Genomic DNA, 20,769 nt, shown 5'->3' on the forward strand with positions numbered 1-20,769 from the left:
AGACAAGGATTGGATTCTTAAACTTTTCTTTAAAAACAGATCCAAGGACTTTCTGGGTCTCCATATTCAGATATTTTCTGATGTCTCGAGAGAGACTCAGAAGAGAAGAAGGGAATTTTTAATGTTAAAACCAGGAGTAACTCAGATAGGGGGTCTTTTCTTTCTTAGGTACCCTTGTAAATGTGTCATCAGATACCGTTCCTTAAAATATGTATTTGTAGAACCAGCCCACTTGACTGCTTTCCTTTCTTCGAAACGTCTTGAGTCTGTAGAAACATCTGTACCTTTGCAATAATAATTAGCTCACTTTTCAGTAGCAGTTTAAGCGATTTTCCTTGTTAAAATATTCTTTAATTTCTACTCTTATCGTTAATCCTGGATCCTAATTTGAGGACTAGTGTGTGATTAAGTTATGATGTTTATTTTTCTTCTAATATTTTGATTTATTTTCAGATTTGAGAGTAAATAATAATATTATTATGTTTTCTTGATTTCTCTTTCTGTAGAAGATGATATGCTTGATAATAAATGTGTAAATTCTATAAATAAAAAAATAAATAAATAAAGGAATACCTAAATCTGATCAATATAGAAACTGCGCGGAAGTGGTGAAAGATTTTTGTAGCCAATTATTGGGTCCTGAAAAAATTTTGGATAGAACTAATATTATTATCTTAAGAGCACATCGCAGCTTAGAGATGAACAGAACAGGCATCCCAAAAGATGTTATTGTATGCTTTGGAGATTATTTATTTAAAGAAAAAATACTTCAAGCTGCTCGAAAACATCCACAGTTTATATGGAATGGAATTACAGTTGGTGTCTTTCAAGATCTGGCTCCTATGACTTTACAGAAAAGGGCCTTTCGGGAGGTGACACAAGTTTTGCGCTCAGAGGGCCATGGATATCGATGGTTGTTCCCTTTTGGAATGTGGCTGACTATTAATGGAAAGTCACGTAGTGGACACAGTGGAGGACGCCTGGACTACCCTGAAAGTGCTGGGCTGTAATAATTTACCCAATAATCCAACTAGCGACATTCAAGAAAACAGTGAGACAAGCAGAGACCTCAAGTATGGTTACTCGATCAACTAAGAAACTACCACCTTTGGAGAAATGAGTTACACTAGAGACACTGAAACACAGACACTGTTAAATTAAAGGGGGAAAAAAAAGAAAGGTACTCCCTTGTCCCTTCTACTTTAACTCAGCACCAGGGAGCCATACCTTCTACCAGTTTTTCTTTCTCTACTTACAAGAGTCAAGGATCTCTGCTTCATCCCAACCTGCAGTCTCTACACCTGACAGCTTGGTACCTCTCAACATAACCCCTCTTCAGTTTTCTCAATCTGCCAGAGACATTTTAGAAGCTTCTAGAAAGCTTACAACTAGACAATGCTATCACCAAAAATGGACTAGATTTACTACATGGTGCTTTTCTCATAAGGAGCCTCAGCATTCCTCCTTATATTCTGTTTTGGACTATCTTTTGCACTTATCCAATTCTGGTCTCAAATCTACATCTATACGAGTCCATCTCAGTGCAATTGCGGATTTCCATCAGCCTATTGAAGGGAAACCCCTCTCTGCTCATCCGGTGGTTTCCAGATTCATGAAAGGAATTTTCAATGTCAACCCTCTTCTCAAACCGCCTCCTGTGGTTTGGGACCTCAATATTGTCCTTACTCAACTCATGAAGCCTCCATTTGAACCAATTGATAAGGCTCGTCTGAAGTATCTCACTTGGAAAGTGGTGTTTCTCATTGCCCTCACTTCAGCTCAACGAGTCAGTGAGCTGCAAGCTTTAGTTACTGACCCACCATTCACGGTGTTGCATCATGACAAAGTGGTTCTTCGTACTCATCTGAAATTCCTACCTAAAGTGGTCTCAGAATTTCATCTCAACCAATCCATCATTCTTCCAGTGTTTTTTTCCAAAACCTCATTCTCATTCTGAAGAATCAGCTCTTCATACTCTGGACTATAAACGTGCTTTGGCCTTCTACTTGGAACACACCAAACCACACAGAACTGCTCCTCAACTTTTTGTTTCCTTCGACCCAAATAAGTTGGGACATCCTATTTCTAAGCGTACCCTCTCCAATTGGATGGCGACTTGTATCTCTTTCTGCAATGCCCAGGCTGGATTACCCCTTCACAGTAAAGTCACAGCCCATAAAGTCAGAGCTATGACAGCTTCGGTAGCTTTCCTCAGATCTACACCTATTGAGGAAATTTGCAAGGCTGCTACTTGGTCCTCGGTTCATACCTTCACTTCTCACTATTGTCTGGATACTTTCTCCAGACGGGATGGACAGTTTGGCCAAACAGTATTACAAAATTTATTCTCCTAAATTGCCAACACTCCCACCGTCCCATTCTGGTTAGCTTGGAGGTCACCCATATGTGAGAATACCTGCCTGCTTGTCCTGGGATAAAGCACAGTTACTTACCATAACAGGTGTTATCCAGGGACAGCAGGTAGCTATTCTCACAACCCACCCACCTCCCCTGGTTGGCTTCTCTGCTAGCTATCTGAACTGAGGAGACGCTCCCTGTGCTGGGTGGGAAGGCACTCGCGCATGCGCGGTGCGGGCGAATCGAAACTTCGAGTTTCTTCAAGCAAGTCTGCTTGCGAGGCGTCCACATCCGGGCTCCGTCGATGACTTCACCCATATATGAGAATAGCTGCCTGCTGTCCCTGGATAACACCTGTTACGTTAAGTAACTGTGCTTTATCAGTCCCCTGAGGAAGGCATCCACGGATACCGAAACTGGGATCCTAGTTGGGACCATTTAAGACTTTATGACTTTCTAACTTTCTACTACAATAAAGTAACTGTTGTATTTTGACATCTCACATGCCTCCTTTTCTTGTTTGAATGTCCAATTTACGGCATAATCTTCAGACCTAAGATGAGGTCAAAGCAGTGACCAGTATAAGTGCTTTATTACCTGCTTTTCCTTGTTAATGATAGCTCTATTTATGCATAAGATTAGCTTTCCCTATAACTTTCAAACCAAAGTGTACTATGCAATGAAAAGTATCTATTATAGAGGATAGCAAAAAGAACAGTCTACTCTTCTGGTCTGACTAATTATTCCTTTCTCGTATATTGCTAAGGATATATCCTAACTACCTGCCTAGAAGTGGCCTAAGGCAATAGTGGATATGGGGTGGTGGGAGTGTCGGGGGTGTTAGGTAGGAGAGTTTGAGCATCCCTCCTGCCAATCTTGGATGTGGATGTTGGGTGGGTCTTCTGCCACAGCAGACTAACACTTAAGCACCATGCGAACATATATGTTTGTAAATGCTAGGATTTTAAATATCTAGGTTCATGGAGTCTGTTTCTATATATGTTGCCTAAAAAAATTGGTGCCAGCTAGAATGATGCTTAGTGTGATTCTACAAGGTGTGTGTACCTTGTATAGAATTGTGCTAAGTGCTGCTGTCTGACACACAGGTGCAGCTATTTAGGCCAGTGTGACAGAGTCCAGTCCAGTTTTTCCTGGATTCTGTGCCATTCACAGAAACGACCTGGACACTCTTGCAGGTATAATAGCTTTTTTTAATTAAGTACAGACCTGAGCCTTTTAGCTCACAGGCTCTGGCAAGGCAAAACCCTTTCTCAGCTCAAGGATAGACAGTTTTTCTTAAGCAAGATTCAAGGGCTGGTCCCAGTCATACCCACATATAGTCCACAATTTTCAGTATAACAAGGTTGTCTTATCTTGGCCAGCCATGTACCAAAGGTCTCACATTGTCAGCCTGTCTAACAGTCCTTGCCAGATTTCTTGATGGCCCAGGGCTTTTTCTCAACCTATGGCTAGGAAAGGGTTCTCTCATAAGAATCCCTCTGCTTCTCAGGGTTCTTCTCAACCCACAGCTAGGGAAGGATTTTCTAGTAGAAGTCTCCTTCTTAGGACCTCTTCTTTCAGGGACCTCTCCTGAATGATTCCACTCTGTGGCAGATGTACTCCTCCCTGCCTGAGTCCCGCCCCTCTTGACTTAGCAGGGCTGTATACCTAAGGTGACCATAAATTCCATTCTGAACAGGACCATCCCGTTTTTGGATGCCCTGTCCCATTGTCCCCACACACAGCTTCGGGAAGCCAAAATGTCCCGTTTTCATGGACAACGTCCTGAAGCTATGCACGGGGACAACAGGTCAGGCAAAACATTCCTGTCCTTCCCTGCCGCACAAAAAAAAGCCTCTCTACATGCCTGATTTAAACCTCCCGGTCTACCGCCATTACTCCTCTGCTTACCTCCCTGCTGCTAATTGCGCCCAGAAGTCTTCTTTCCGACGTCAATTCTGACGTCAGAGAGGACGTTTCGGGCCAGCCAGGCAGCAATTGGCTGGTCTGGAACGTCCTCTCCAACATCAGAATTGACGTCAGGAAGAAGGCTTCTGGGCGCGATTAGCAGCAGGGAGGTAAGCAGAGGAGCATCAACGGGGGGGAAGGGGTTAAATCGGGCCTGGAGGGAGGCTTTTTTTGTGCGGCAGGGAGGGAAAGAGGTAGGCAGGCAAGCTGGCTGGCTTTGGGGGAAGCAGGCAGGCTGGCTTTGGGGGAGGCAGGCAGGCTGGCTTTGGGGGAGGTAGGCAGGCAGGCTTTTTGGGAGGGGGTGGGACAAAGGCAGTGGGGGACATAGGAAGGAGGGAGGAAGGAAGGAGAGAAAGAGGCAGAGGAGGGCAGGGGGGTTGTAAATAGAAGAAAGACTAGAGAGATAAAGGCCCGGACCATTGGGGAAAGACAGAAGGCAGAAGCAGGACTATGGGAGGTGCAGACAGAGAGGGAGAGACCCTGAGGAAGAGCAGAGAGAGGCAAGATCATAACAGAGGAGGGAGAGAGAGGAAGACCTGGTACAAAGGAGAACTGACACTGGATCTGGGGGCACTAAGGACATGGGAAGGAGGCACTGGGGACACTAAGGACATGGGAAGGAGGCGCTGGGGGCACAAAGGACATAAGAAGGAAGGAAGGAGGGAATAGAAAAGGACAATTGTTGGGCCTGAGTGCAGAAAGAAATAAAAGAAAGGATGCACAGTCAGAAGGAAACGCAACAGAGACTCATGAAATCACCAGACATCAAAGGTAGGAAAAATGTTTTTATTTTCAATTTAGTGATCAAAATGTGTCAGTTTTGAGAATTTATATCTGCTGTCTATATTTTGCACTATACGTATTTGTCTATTTTTATGTTACTGAGGTGACATCTTTGAAAAGCCCCCAAATATAAATGATAATTTCCTCTGCGTATAGGGTGCTTTGTGTTTTTTTTAATTTTATGGTTACCATCTATAATAATAAAATGCTAGCCGCGCATGCGCACTCTTGCTGCGTGTTCCCTGAGATCTGATCTGTCACGCTAGGCGAGAGTGCGCAAGCGCATTGTACGTCACCAGCCGACGATCGCCTCCATAAGCCCGCTCCCAGCCAGTCGACGATCGCCTCCACAAGCCGGGACTGGGGCACAAAGAGCGCCTCCTGCCCCCCCCTCAGGACGAACCGAAAAACGGAGCCGAGAGGAGTCCAGCAACTTTCCGAACCGGCTCTTGCGATGACCCCGCCACCCGGGACCCAAGTCCTTTGCCGCCCCACCCTTCCCTTCCCTTCCCACGGACCCAACTACGAATCTGGCGATTCCAGCGTCTGCAGCAGTCCTCACACGCTGCTTCGGGTCCTTCTACTGCCCTGATTTGCTCTGCCGCGTCTCTGATGATGTCATCAGGGACGTGCCAAGGAATGAGGCCGAATTGGCCCATCCATCCTAAAGCTCCGCCTACTGGTGGGGCCTAAGGCGCGTGGGCCAATCAGAATAGGCCCTGGAGCCTTAGGTCCCACCTGGGGGCGCGGCCTGAGGCACATGGGCCCAACCCGACCATGTGCCTCAGGCCGCGCCCCCAGGTGGGACCTAAGGCTCCAGGGCCTATTCTGATTGGCCCACGCGCCTTAGGCCCCACCAGTAGGCGGAGCTTTAGGATGGATGGGCCAATCCGGCCTCATTCCTTCGTTGGCTGCCTGCCGGACAGGCGGTTTTGGCTCCCGTCTGTCCGGCCAACTACCAAAGGTACGGGGAAGGGGGGTGGGGGGGTCTTGGGGGTCGCCAGGGGGGTCGCGGGTCGGCTGGGGGGGGGTGGTCGTTGGGGGGAGGGGGGTTTGCGTCGAGGGCAGGAGGGCTGCAGTGCAAACATAAGCCTTTCATTAAGACAATCCTGGTTCGCTTTTCCAAGTTAAAACAATTAGAAAAATATTTCTGGAGTGCTGTAATAAATTAAAATTAATAGTGCTCAGAACCCCCAAGGTAACTTCAGGCATCATTTTGAAGCTGGGGGGGGGGGGGCGGGGGGGGGGGGGGGGGGGGTTTGCGTCGAGGGCAGGAGGGCCTGGGATCCCTCCTGCCCGTAATGTAGTGCGGGGTGGGGTTAGGGGGTCGCCGTGGCCAGGAGGATTTGGGCTCCCTCCTGGCCCGATATTGTTGGGGAGTCGGCGGTCCTTCGGGGGGAGGGATGTATCGGACGTCGGGGGGGGGGCATCAGGCTTTCAGGATGGGGACAGACCTTCAAGGGGGGACAGTGCAGGGAAGTCAGGGAATTTATATTAATTAATTTTTTCTCTGCGTGTTTTGTTTTTGTATAGTTATTAACTAATATTTAACTAAGTTTTAAAGTTTTAAAGACTTTCCTTTATACGTAAATAAAGAAAAGTGAATGGGATTGCAGTGGCGGTGACGGGGCGGTGAATGGGGTGGCAGTGGCGGTGACGGGGCGGTGAAGAGGATGGTGAGACGGGGACGGGGCGGTGACGGGGATGGTGAGACGGGGACGGGGTGGTGACGGGGACCAATTTTTTCACCGTGTCATTCTCTACTTTGGATATATTGGAGCCAATATTCAGTTGGCAGGAAGCAGCTTGCGTAAGTCCCGCAGTTGATGCTGACCCCAGATATTCAATGCTAGGCTATTTCTGGTGACTGATATTGAATATCCTTTTTTTGAGGTTGGCACTAACTTAATCAGCTAAGTCAATATTCAGCACAGGCTGGTTAAGTTACTAGTAACCAAAGATAAGCCTCCTATTTGCGCAGCATGATTTTTCCACTAAACTTGCCTGGTTAGTACCAAATATTACCAGTTATTGTACAATATAGCCAGTTAACTTTCAGTACTGACCATGAATATTCACTGGCGATAAATGGTTAGCTTGTGCTGCATATTTATGATTAGGCACCGAAATGCTATTTAACCTGTCAGTGGCCGTTTCTGGCCAGTTAAATAGTTTTGAATATTGGAGGTTTGTTTGGCAGAAAAAGTAAGAAAGCTTCTTAATATATGATATGATGTTGGATTTTAGTTTGTTTATGGAGGGGATGGTATGTTGTAAGGTCTGTAAATTGTTCATTAATGTAATTGTAATTGTAAGCCAATTGTAGTAGAAATATGCAAATTCAAAATAAAATAAGCTAAATTGTGGAATAGATGTTGCGATCAAGACTAGTAATTTAAACTGAATTTCAAAAAGGTTCTGATAGGTTTGTAAAGGTTGCATTAGGTCTTTCAATCATTATTTATTGAGGTAGTTTATAGACTGCATTAAAATCTGCTATTGTACAGAAGTGCAACAAAATTTTCTGTTCAAGTCATAGCATGTGGTTCTGAAATTTAGGGCTCCTTTTACAAAATGGCACTAGAGGTTTTTAGGGCTCCTTTTACAAAGGTGTGTTAGGGCCTTAACGCGCGCACTAGCTGCTACCGCCTCCTCTTGAGCAGGTGGTAATTTTTCAGCTAGCGCACGGTAATCCAGTACGTGCACTAAAAACACTAGCGCACCTTGTAAAAGGAGCCCTTAGTGTAGGCTTATCAAGGTAAATGCTCCAACGCTCATAGAATGCCTATGAGTGTCAGAGTATTTACCTTGCTGGCCTGTGCTAAAAACCTTTAGCGGCATTTAATAAAACCCAGCATTAATTTTATAAGATAGTGGGCCCAAATGTATGACACAGCAGAAGCATTGCAAAAGAATAAACACCTGCCCTCTAATTCCCATTGTCTCTTAAACTCCCACATACATGTCAAGAGCTGAGGGTCCTAGTAATCTTTCAGTCACTCTGTATGAGCTCTGCTGTTAAGTTTAGATGACAGAAAAATACAGATCATCATTAAATGTCCTGTAAAAGCTTGTCCCTGCGTAACATTTTACCGTTTTTGCATGGCTGCAAATTTAAGTTGCAACAGTCAATTGCTTAGCTCATAACTCTCTGTCTCTTCCAGCTCCTAACCAAAAAACTAACTGTCCCTTGGTGTATAGCATGACATCTAGCTTTATTGTGAATGAAGAAGATTTATGCCATCAGCTCTTGCTGCTAGTAACTGTAGAAAGCTGCACTGTTATGCTGCCACCTGTTGCTTGACCTAAAAAATTACCTTACTGTAACTTGCTTTGAGCTCAAATTTGGAATCTAATTAATCTGAAACAAACAAACAAAAAATTCAAAAAGAATCATTATTTATATACCACTTATAGTCTAAGTGGTTTACATTCAGGTAATAATAATAGCTTTATTTATATTCCGTCATACCTTTCAGTTCGAGATGGTGTACAATAAGAGGTGCTGATAACAGCGAGTTAACATCGGTTGGAATTGGGAAGGGGTAAGTGGACAGTTATGTGGTTGGGCAGCATAGTGGGTGGGAAGGGGAGGTAGGTGTTGAACCATTTTGGAGGTTCAGACAAATTTGTTGAATAAGTGTGTTTTTTGTGATTTTCTGAATGTGTGGTATGTTAGTGAATTTGGATTAGGTCGCGCTGGATGTTGTTCCATATCCCTGCTTGGAAGGCGAGAGTCCTGTTGAGGAATATTCTGAATCTGCATCCTTTGGGGAGGGGAATGTAAACAGGAGTGTTCTGCGTGGGAAGAGGAGTTTGTCCTGTAGGATGAAGTGTTTCAGGAGGTAGGTGGGATAGGTGCCGAGGAGAGTCTTGTAGCAGTGGCAGCTGAATTTGAAAAATATTCTGGCCTCGATGGGTAGCCAGAGAAGTTTCTTGTAATATGAGTGTTCGGATTTTTTCAGGCCAAAGATTAGTCAAACGGCCGTGTTCTGGATTAGCCTCAGTTTCTTGATGGTTTTTTTGTGCGACCCTAGGTAGATTATGTTGCTGTAATCCAGTGAGCTCAGGATCAGTGACTGGACCAACAGTCTAAATTATGTGAAATCAAAGAATGGTTTTAGTGTGCCTAGTTTCCATAGCAAGTGGAAGCATTTTTTGATAAGGATGTTGGTGTGGGCTTTGAATGTCAGTTGTTGATCTAAGGTGGCTCCTAGGATTTTAATTGTAGGATCAATTGGGAAGTTTCTTCCATTTAGGTTGATGGAAGGTTCAGCAGGATTGTTCAGAGGTGAGGCCATAAATATTTTGTTTTTTTTCAGGGTTTAGTTTTGGTTTGGAATTTGTGGACCATTGTTCTACTTGGTTGATGATTGAAGAGAAGAAGTGTCTGGTTTCGGTTGATAAGGTGGAGATGGGAACTATGATTGTGATGTCATCTGCATAGATGTAAGATTGGAGGTTCAGCTTAGATAGTTCTTGGTCTAGGGAGGACATGTATAGGTTGAATAGGATGGGGGATAGGGGGGAGCCTGAGGGACACCGTAGGGGTTGATCCATGTTTGGGAGTAGGTTTGTTCACTGATGACTTGATAGGATCGGGTTTTTAGGAAGCCTTTGAACCAGTTAAGTACGTGGCCCGAGATGCCTATGGCTTCAAGACGGCTGAGTAGGATGACATGGTCCACAAGGTCAAAGGCGCTGCTGAGGTCGAATTGGAGTATTAGTGCTTGTTTCCCTGAACTGAGTAAGTGTGAGATGTGATCAATGATGGAGGCTAAGGCTGTTTTGGTGCTGTAGTGTGAGCAGAATCCAGATTGGTATTCGTGAAATGTTGGGAATTTTTCCAGATAGTTTGTGAGGGCAGCGCTGATCAGGCCTTCCATAGGTTTGGTGAAGAAGGGGATGTTGGCTACAGATCTGTAGTTGGAAGTTGTAGATATGGGGTCTTTGCGGTTCTTTACAATGGGTGTGATAAGGATTTGGCCGAGGTTGGTTGGGAATTCGCCATTTGCCATTAGTTGAGAGATCCAGTCATAGAGCATGACCTTGAAGGGGGCAGAGGCTGCTCTCATGATGATGGGTGGGCAGTTGTCTAGGCGGCAGAAGGTTTTGGCATATTTATTACAGAGCTGGAGAAATAGGAACCAGTTAGGAATTTTAAAGTTGTTCCAGATCATGTCTGCTGGGATTGAGTCAGATTGCCAGGGAGGGGGGCTGGTTGGGATGTTTTGGAAGGAGGTTCTAAGGTTGAGAACTTTTGACTTGAAGAAACATGCGAAGTTCTCAGCAGTTGAGTGGAGGAAGGTTGTTTTAGGTGCTCAGTTTCAAATAGTGAGTTGATTAGAACAGAAGAACATAAGAATTGCCGCTGCTGGGTCAGACCGGTGGTCCATCGTGCCCAGCAGTCCACTCACATGGCAGCCCTCTGGTCAAAGACCAGCGCCCTAACTGAGACTAGCCCTACCTGCTGTTGGTTGTGGAGGATCCTATTTTGTTGGAGTAAAAGTTGTCATTTTTCCTTGGAGATTCTTTTGTATTCGTGAATTTTGGATCTCCATGTTGCTTTATCCTTTTCCATCTTTCTTTCAAGTTGAAGTGTTTTTCTTTTGATTGTAGCTAGTTCTGCGTCGTACCACCCATCAATTATGTGTCATCTTTTGTTGTCTTTCTTTAGTGGAGCAATTTTGTTTAGGATTTGATTGCTAATGGTGTTCCAGGTTGTTTTGAAGTCATTTTCTGAGTCTGGGTTGGATAGTAGTTCGAAATGGGACCAGAATTCAGTAGGATTGAGAGTGGGTCTGAAGTATGTTGCTGGGTTGTCTTTTCTGTGTTTTGTTGATCTGTTGGGTGTGGGTTGGACTACAATATTTGGAAGTTGGCTCTCAAGTGGTCCGACCAAATGATGTCAGTCCAGGTAATGTTAGCTAGGCTGATGAATGAGGAGTGAGATTAAGTCTATGTGGTGGCCTTTCTGGTGGGTGGTGGTAGTGGGAAGAATGAAGAATCCCAGGGATGTTAAGAAGGAGAATAGTTCTTTGATTATTGGGGTGTCTTGTTGCTCTAGGTGGAGGTTGATGTCACCGAGTAGCAGGTTGTGTTTGTCTTTGGAGGTGTTAAGGAGGAGAAATTCGGAAAACTCTTCACTAACATTGTTCCATCTGTTGGGTGGGATATAGAACAGTATGGGGTTCAGGTTGGTGGTCAGGTCGTGTTTCGTGGAATTGCAGGATAGGATTTCTAGGTCTTCATTTGATTTGGAGTCTATGGTCTGGAAGTTAAAGTGGTCTTTTAGGATGATGGCTATTCCACCTCTTCTTTTAAAGTTTCTGGAAAGGGGTATGATCTTGTAGACCCTAGGCAGGATGTTGTGGATGATTATGTCATTATCAGTGATGAGCCAGGTTTCGGTTAGGAATACTAAGTCAAGTTGGGTTTCAGTTAGCCAATCCTTCACTAGTTGGGCTTTATTTCTGATGAAGCGAATGTTGAAGTAGGCACAGGAGAGGGTGTGGGTGTTCGAGGGGGAGGTTCAGAAGGAAGGGAGGGGGAGGTTTCAGAGATACTGATGTTCCTTAGCAGTCATCGTCTTCTCTGGGAGGTATTCTTTGAGTGGTGGGTAGAGTGAAGTACTTGAATTGGAAAAGGGCCTGGTTTGGGGTATGTGAGCTGTGCATGGGAGTGGTGGTCAAGCGTCCTTGCTTGATTGAAGTGGGAGTGGTGAATGAGAAGAGTTATTTTGAAGGCTAGTACTCTGAAGGACCAGAGTTGAAAGCAGATTAAGTATAAGGTTGAGTAGGGTTGAGTAAGGTTGTTTCGGGTGTGAAGCATGGCTGGATTATGTGGGGGGGGGCTGTATGCAGGGAATTGTGAAAGGCTATGGGTGTATGTGTTTGTGTGTGTTTGTGGACAGAGCGGAGAGTGCCAGGTCTAGGAGTGGCCTTACGGATGTAGGTGAACCTGGTGGAGGTTATACAAGGTGGTAGGGTACCCAAGATGGTAGGTTATATGGGTAGGAGATACAAATGGGCACAAGTACAAGATGTCTGGGGCAAAAGAAATTGCACCAAATTGGGAAGCGAAGCTCATCTCCCATGTCTGCTCCAACTCCTTCCCTTGCGGTCAGGCTGCAGGAGGACTGCTGGGGCAGCTCCCAATCAGCAATGGAGCTGCCCTGAAGACTGGAGAAATTTTTTGCTGGAGCTGCCCTGCAGCTTTATTTTTTATTTTTTTTTTTTTGAAAGTTTGACACCGCTAGGGACGGCGGGAGGTTGAGCTCGTCTCCCACACCGGCCCGACCAAAATCTCTGCAGCAGAAAGGCTGCTGAGGCACTGGGGCAGCTCCCATTCGTAGTGGAGCTGCCTTGAAGAAGGAGATTTTTGAAAAGTTTGGCGCTGCTAGGGACGTCGGGAGGCGGAGCTCGTCTCCCATACCAGCCTGACCAAAACCTCTGCAGCGGAAAGGCTGCTGAGGCGCTGGGGCAGCTCCCATTTGTAGTGAAGCTGCCCTGCAGAGTGGAGATTTTTGAAAAGTTTGGCGCCGTTAGGGACGTTGGGAGGCGGAGCTCGTCTCCCACAATGGCCCGACCAAAATCCCTGCGGCGGAAAGGCTGCTGGGGCAGCTCCCGTTGGTAGTGGAGCTGACTAAAGAGCATGCACTTTACATCAAGGGCAAAAGTCCAGATGAAAGCTAAGATAAGTGCTATATTGTACTACAACTTACAAGTTTAAGAGAGATTTAAGAGTAAAATGTTAAAAAGTTATAAACTAAATGGCAATGGGAAGCTTTAACCAATGAGGATAGTCCCATGGCAGTTTGCAATCTAATTCAAAATAGCTAGCGGCAAACTGGGACCTGAGGTTTCCCTCCAACCTAGCAACTATACCACTGTATCTATGTCTATGCTGCTGCAGTATGGTATGAAAAAAGGAAACAGTATAGCATGGATAAAACCTCTGGTCACAGGGTTAGTACATATAATTGGGATTATAATTAAGATTGACTTTAGATGTGAAGAAAAGTGTTTGTATATTAATTACTGAAGACTGGCATTTTATTGCAAAAGCAGTTTTGTTTGTTTAGTTTTTAAGTGAGTGTGTGTTTGCATTAGAAAAATTCATGCAGGTTAAACTTTTAAGTGCAACTATTTGTTTAATGGACATTTTTTTTTTTTTTTTTCAGAAGAAGAAAAAACTGAAGTAACACCAAGAACTAGTAAGCAGCGTTTAATAAATACTTTGAAGCATCACCCTTCACTAATTAAAGAATTAAGATCAGTCTTGGAGCAAGGATTGGTGGAGAAGCTAGAATCTTTAGGTGTTAAAGCAGTAAGTTTTTATAAATTACTTTTAGATGCTGTATAACATCATTTTAGAAGTTGTGGTGTTCTAACTTCTTGCCTTTCCTTGTGCACATACTTCCACATCCATCTCATTAGTACTTAATAGACAAGGAAATTGATACATGATTTTATATACCAATCCCAAATCATAACTGTTTATATTTATGTACTGTAAATCCAAACTGTACCCTGCAGATCACAATACGATTAAAACGATTCATAAAACATGGTTATCACCAGACAATCCCAAATTCATCTGTCCCAACCCTACGTAACCATAAGCACATCAAAACTAAAATGTTTCAACCTCTTTTTGAAATCAGTGTTTCACTGTGATGGTCCCTGGGGAGAACATTCCACAGCATAAATGGATTTTACTGAGAAAAACCTCTCCTAATGTCTAACCAACCAAACTTCCTTTACAGTTGGAAAAGGTGTGCCTTCTGAGACCATAAACATATTAAAAACATAGAGATTGCCAAACTGGAACAGATTGAAAGTCCATGTAGTCCAGCATCCTGTTTCCAACAGTTGCCAATCCAGATCACAAGTTCCTGGCAAGATCCAAAAAGAGTAAAACTGATTTTATATTGCTTATCTGAGAAATAAGCAGTAGATTTTCCCAAATACTTCTTAATAAAGGTTTATGGACTTTTGTTTTAGGAAATTATCCTAACCTTTCTAAACGCTGCTAAGCTAGCTGCTTTTACCACATTCTCTGGCAAGAAATTCTAGAGTTTATATACATTGAGTAAAGAAATACTTTCTCCGGTTTATTTTAAATTTACTACTTAGTAGCTTCATTTCATGTCCCCTAGTCCTAGTATTTTTGGAAAGAGTAAACAAGCAATCCATGTCTACCCATTACACTCCACTCAGTATTTTATAGACATCTGTCATATCTCACCTCAGCCTTCTCTTCTCCGAGCTGAAGTCCCCTAGCCATTTTAGCCTTTCCTCACAAGAAAGTTATCCCATCTTATTTATCGTCTTTGTTGCTCTTCTCTATACTTTTTAAAATTCTGTTATATCTTTTTTGAGATGCCCCTTCCTCTCCCTACAACACTCTTAGTCTGTCCCTATTACCTAGCTTATCTTTCCCATACAGCTCCATTATCCCAGGACAAGTAGGCAGTAATATTCTCGCACATGGGTAACATCACCGCAGAGCCCCTAGTACGGACACTTTAAAAAGTTCGTGATAGCCCACACCATGCATGCACGAGTTCCTTCCCGCCTGACGCAGGACGCACGTCTCAGTTTTTTTGTTTCCGCAGAGCTAAGAAGATGCGGTTTAACGGTCGTTAAACTTTTTCTTGCCTTCCCGCTCTCGCGGCTTTCTGACTTTTTAGTCAGTCCCTTTTTTCTTTAGTGTTGCTTTCTTGTCTTTAAAAAAAAAAAAAAGAAAGCAATATTAGAAATTAGTTTAGTTAGCTCATCTTCAGGTTTGACTTGGCAGGGCCTATTTGTTCACCTCAGCCTCCAACTTCAATTTTGTTGGGGTGCTGTTCTCATCCATGTCAGGCTGCTGATTGAGTTTCTTCAAGCGACGCTCTGTTCGAGTTTCTTGGGATCTTTGAGTGCTCGTACGCTCTCTTGAATTTTGTTGCAGTGTAAAAAAAAAAAGAGGGGTCTTTACACTTTTCTTTTCTTCAACAATGGACTTCATGTCATCCTGGAAGTCAATACCATCTTTGGAGTTCTCTGCATTGGATGTGTGGGCTGAATATTCGACACTTCAGGATCCAGCGACGTCAACTCCAGTATCATAATTTCCTTGGACTTTTTCAGTAAGTACTAATCGATGTTGCTACCGACTCTGGCTTTGGTCCAGGTGACACCGCATATATCAACACCGGCAGTATCATTTGACCTGTCTTCAATGTCACACCATACTGTCTTTGAGTAAGTCAGCTAGGAAGTCTTTCTTTACTCTATTTAGGCTTCGGGCCAAAAGAGTATTGAGTCAAGTCATGCCGACCTCAAAAAAGTCCCGTAAGTGTCCGGTCCCAATCTTAAGGAACATAAGAACAAAGAACATAAGAAGTTGCCTCCGCTGAGGCAGACCAGAGGTCCATCTCGCCCAGCAGTCCGCTCCTGCGGCGGCCCATCAGGCCCATTGCCTGAGCAGTGGTCCCTGACTAGCTCTATAACCTATCTCCACTCCTATCCCTATACTTACCTTTTCTCCTATTCCTATAGCCTACCTCTACACCTATCTATACCCCTCAATCCCTTTGTCTTCTAGGAACCTATCCAAACCTTCTTTGAAGCCCTGTAACGTGCTCCTGTCTACAACAGCCTCTGTAAGTGCGTTCCATGTATCCACCACCCTCTGGGTGAAAAAGAACTTCCCAGCATTTGTTCTAAACCTGTCCCCTTTCAATTTCTCCGAGTGCCCCCTTGTACTTGTGGTTCTCCATAATTTGAAAAATCTGTCCCTGTCTACTTTTTCTATGCCCTTCAGGATCTTGAAGGTTTCTATCATGTCTCCTCTAAGTCTCTGCTTCTCCAGGGAGAAAATCCCTAGCTGTTTCAATCTGTCAGTATATGAGAGGTTTTCCATACCCTTTATCATCTTAGTTGCTCTTCTCTGGACTCCCTCAAGTACTGCCATGTCCTTCTTGAGGTATGGCGACCAGTACTGGACACAGTACTCCAGATATGGCCGCACCATTGCACGATACAGTGGCAGGATGACTTCCTTCGTCCTGGTCGGGATACCCTTCTTAATGATACCCAACATTTTGTTTGCTTTCCTTGAGGCAGCGGCGCACTGCGCCGACGCCTTCAGTGTTGCGTCTACCATCACTCCCAGGTCTCTTTCAAGGTTACTGACCCCTAGTAGTGATTCCCCCCATTTTGTAAGTGAACATCGGGTTCTTTTTCCCCACATGCATGACCTTGCATTTCCCTATGTTGAAGCTCATTTGCCATTTTTTGGCCCACTCTTCCAGTGTCGTTCGATCCTTTTGGAGATCCTCGCAGTCTTCCGTGGTTTTAACCCTGCTGTATAGTTTGGTGTCATCTGCAAATTTAATGACCTCACATTTTGTTCCCGCCTCTAGGTCGTTTATGTAGATATTGAACAGGAGCGGTCCCAGCATCGACCCCTGCGGAACTCCGCTGGTGACCCATTTCCTGTCTGAGTAATGGCCCTTTACACCAACCCTCTGCTTCCTGTGTGCCAGCCAGTTTTTGATCCATCGGTGGACCTCTCCTTGCACCCCGTGGTTCCATATCTTCTTAAGCAGTCTTTCGTGTGGTACTTTGTCTAAGGCTTTTTGGAAGTCAAGGTAAATGATGTCTATAGATTCCCCTTTATCCACCTGGCTGTTTACCCCCTCAAAGAAGTATAATAAGTTTGTGAGGCATGACCTACCCTTGCAGAAGCCATGTTGACTCGACTTTAGCTGTCCATTGTTTTCGATGTGTTCACAGATGCTGTCTTTGATCAGTTCTTCCATCATCTTTCCCGGGACTGAGGTCAAGCTCACCGGCCTGCAGTTTCCTGGGTCACCCTTTGAACCCTTCTTGAAGATGGGCGTGACATTTGCCATTTTCCAGTCCTCTGGGATCTCTCCGGTTTTTAAGGATAGGTTGCATATTTGTCGAAGTGGTTCTGCTATTTCGTTCCTTAGTTCCTTGAGTACCCTTGGGTGAATGCCGTCCGGACCTGGCGATTTGTCGCTCTTTTGTCTGTCTATCTGCCTGAGGACATCCTCTTGGCTTACCTCTAATTTGACACTTTAATATGGAAAGAAGTATATAAAATATCCTGTGATAATGTGTTTAAACGATACCTTCTATAATCACAGTTAAACTTATAATTAAATCCAATAATTGAATGTTGTGAAAATCTCAGACCCTAAACCCGTGACTGGTGTTATCACCAAACTGGGGTTCATTTACGGGACCATCATAGTTTTTCACTGTCCCCGCAACCATCCACCAAAAGATTAAATAAATACCAGATAGACAAAACTTATCTGTGAATGGGATGGTATGATGTCGGTAATGACCCTCAGCGGTGAATAAATAAACTGGTGCTTGTAGTGTTAAAAACAATCACTGTAATTCCTTCGTGATATATGCTTGTCCCCCCGACTCGAGTTTCGAATAACTTCCTTCTTCAGGGAAGGACTAAATCTCATACTATTACCGGCTCCACGACTCGGCTGGAACAGTAAGCTGGGCATCCCATTCACAGATAAGTTTTGTCTATCTGGTATTTATTTAATCTTTTGGTGGATGGTTGCGGGGACAGTGAAAAACTATGATGGTCCCCTAAATGAACCCCAGTTTGGTGATAACACCAGTCACGGGTTTAGGGTCTGAGATTTTCACAACATTCAATTATTGGATTTAATTATTGGATTTAATTATAAGTTTAACTGTGATTATAGAAGGTATCGTTACCTCTAATTTGACCAGCTTTTCATCTTGGTCCCCAGTTACAATCTCCTCGGGTTCCGGAATGTTGGTTGTATCTTCCCTTGTGAAGACTGACGTGAAGAACTCATTTAACTTGTCAGCTATCTCTTTTTCTTCTTTTACCACTCCCTTTCTGTCTCCCTCATCCAAGGGTCCCACTTCCTCCCTTGCCGGTTGCTTCCCCTTAACGTACCTGAAGAACGATTTGAAGTTTGTTGCTTCCCCCGCCAGTCTCTCTTCGTATTCTCTTTTTGCTTCTCTAACCACTCGGTGACATTCCCTTTGGTGTTCTTTGTGCTCCTTTTGGTTTTCCTTTGTTTGGTCTTTTTTCCATTTTTTTAACGATGCTTTCTTGTCACTTATCGCCTTCTTCACTGCATTTGTTATCCACACTGGGTTTTTTGTTCTATTTTTTTTGCACCCTTTCCTGAACTTGGGGACGCACAGGTTCTGTGCTTCATGCACAGTACCTTTGAGTAGGGTCCAGGCTTTTTCTACTGACTCCATCTTCCATGTGTTGCCGTTGAGTTTCTTTCCCACCATTTTCCTCATGGCATCATAATTCCCTTTTTTGAAGTTGAGTGCCGTCGTTGTGGTTCTTTTCACCTTTGATGATCCAATTTCTAGGCTGCACTGGATCGTGTTGTGATCGCTGTTTCCTAGTGGGGCTAATACTGCCACCTCCTTTGCGGGTCCTCCTAGTCCATTGAAGATTAGGTCAGGAGTGGTATCGCCCCGTGTTGGTACCATGACCAGTTGTTCCATGAAACAGTCCCTCGTGACCTCCAGGAATTTGGTCTCCCTCGTGCAATTTGAGTGTCCAATATTCCAGTCTATCCCAGGGTAGTTGAAGTCCCCCATCACCACCACACTTCCGCTTTTGCATACCTGCCTCAGTTCAGCCTCCAGGTCCTGGTCAATTTCTTCCGGTTGTCCAGGTGGGCGGTAGTACAGACCCAATTTTATGTCTGAAGTGGCTCGACATCAGCCTCGTCCTTATGGGACCGGAGTGCGACACCATTGATACCAGCGAAAAATACAACAGTACTAGTGCTTGAAGAAGTTCTGTAAGTGCCTGGTTCTGACTCTGAGAAGTGGCTCCAAATTAACCTCATTCTCATGGGATCGGAGCGTGACACCGATGTAGTGTTCTCCATAGGGCCTTTTAGCTGGGCGGTCCGCCCAGCTAATTTAGAAGAGCGCCCGGCTGTCATCTGCTGCTGCCGCCGCTGCTGAACATTTTAAAAAACCCAAAAAAACCCGGCTTGGAGATTTCAGCTCGTAGCGAACTTATGCTCCGGGGCTCTAACGTGTGCGTGACGGCTTCCCTTCTCTTCCCTCCGAAACCGGAAGTTATGTCTGGGAGGGGGGGAGAAGGGAAGCCGGCACGCACATGTTGAGAGCCCTGAAGAAAGCGTTTGCTACGGGCTAAGGCGGGAGACAGGTTAGTGAAGCATTTGCTCTTCTTGCTGCCGGGTCCTGCCTACTTTCTGTTTCCGCAAAGGCAGGACCCGGCAGCATTTCCCCAATAGGTAGATTGCGATCTTGGGCCGGTCAGCCTTTCTCTCCCCGACGGCAGAATTGACGTCGGGGAGAGGAATGCTGGTCGGCCGAAGCAGGGAGAGCTTGGGGCGGCGTCGGCTTTCGGGCCTATTATTGGTGGCGGTATGGGTCCGATGGCAGTGGCAGTGGCTTGGGGGAGGGCAGGGAGAAAGAAAGAAAAAGGGCAGGCAGGGAGACAGAAGAAAAGAAGAGAAACAGAAAAAAAAGAAAGGGAGGCAGAGAGAAAGAAAGGGCAGGGAGAGAGGAAGGAAAAGTTGGGGGAGGGAATGAGGTCTGGAGGAGAGGAAGCATATAGGCTAAAAGAAGGGAAGAAAGATTGGATGCACAGTCAGAAGAAGAAAGTGCAACTAGAGACTCATGAAATCACCAGACAAGGTAGGAAAAATGATTTTATTTTAAATTTAGTGATCAAAATGTATCTGAATTTATATCTGCTGTCTATATTTTACACTAAGGTCCTCTTTTACTAAACCGCAATAGAGGTTTTTAGCGCAGAGAGCCTATGAGCGTCGAGAGCAGCGCTGGGCATTCAGCGCAGCTCCCTGCCCTAAAAACTGCTATCATGGTTTAGTAAAAAGGGAGGGCGGTATATTTGTCTATTTTTGTATGGTTGTTACTGAGGTGACAGTGCATAGAGTCATCTGCTTTGACCTCTTTGAAAAACCCTGGAATAGGAATGATAATTAACATTTTTTCTGTGCGTACAGTGTGCTTTGTGTTTTTTTTTAAATTTTATTGTTGGTAGATCATTTTGACTTGGTCATTTTAAAAGTAGCACGCAAGCCCAAAAAGTGTGGGCACCCCTGCTCTAGAACATCGCTCCTTAGTTTTATCAAGTGGTGCAGTGAGGGGCCAGCACTTTACATCTTATCACCTCATTCTTTCTTTTTTTCTCCTCATGTACAGCACGGTTCTTTATTCTAAGCAGCTCTGGCATTAACAATACTACGGGTGCCTTATGCTACTTTCACTACCACTTGCAGTCAGGTTCGGCATTTTATCATGGTTTTGGTTTTTTATTTAGTTTTTCACCAGTATTTTCATTTATTTATTAAAGCAGCCTTTTTTAACAGCCCGATGCCCCTCCCCTATCAGTGTGCATTCAATCCACTGCCTACACTTTTTTGGCGCTTCTTTCAACAGATCAAATATCATAGCCCCACTGTCGCATGTTCACATTTATTCTGCGTACGAGTTTATCTCATCAGTGCAGAGACCTTTTCGTTAAGTCCATTTTACTCTCCCTTTTTTACTTTCCCGAATGCTGTGGTTTTATTCTTTGGCTTTAATAGAAGCTCATTTGAACAATAATTTAGATCTT

At 44.6% G+C, this 20,769-nt stretch overlaps 1 protein-coding gene across 5 annotated transcripts in view; it reads left to right on the plus strand.

The window, feature by feature from the left end:
* The window catches only part of DZIP1 (DAZ interacting zinc finger protein 1), a 585,021-nt gene that overhangs the window by 509,816 nt on the left and 54,436 nt on the right, over positions 1-20,769 (plus strand). For all 5 annotated transcript variants that reach the window (XM_033947541.1, XM_033947540.1, XM_033947539.1 and 2 more), the window contains one exon: positions 13,292-13,437. In XM_033947541.1, the coding sequence (XP_033803432.1) occupies positions 13,292-13,437 (146 nt within the window). The remainder of the gene's footprint in view (positions 1-13,291; positions 13,438-20,769) is intronic.

This window comes from Geotrypetes seraphini, chromosome 6, assembly GCF_902459505.1.
Source record: "Geotrypetes seraphini chromosome 6, aGeoSer1.1, whole genome shotgun sequence".
Classification (NCBI taxonomy): Eukaryota; Metazoa; Chordata; class Amphibia; order Gymnophiona; family Dermophiidae; genus Geotrypetes; species Geotrypetes seraphini.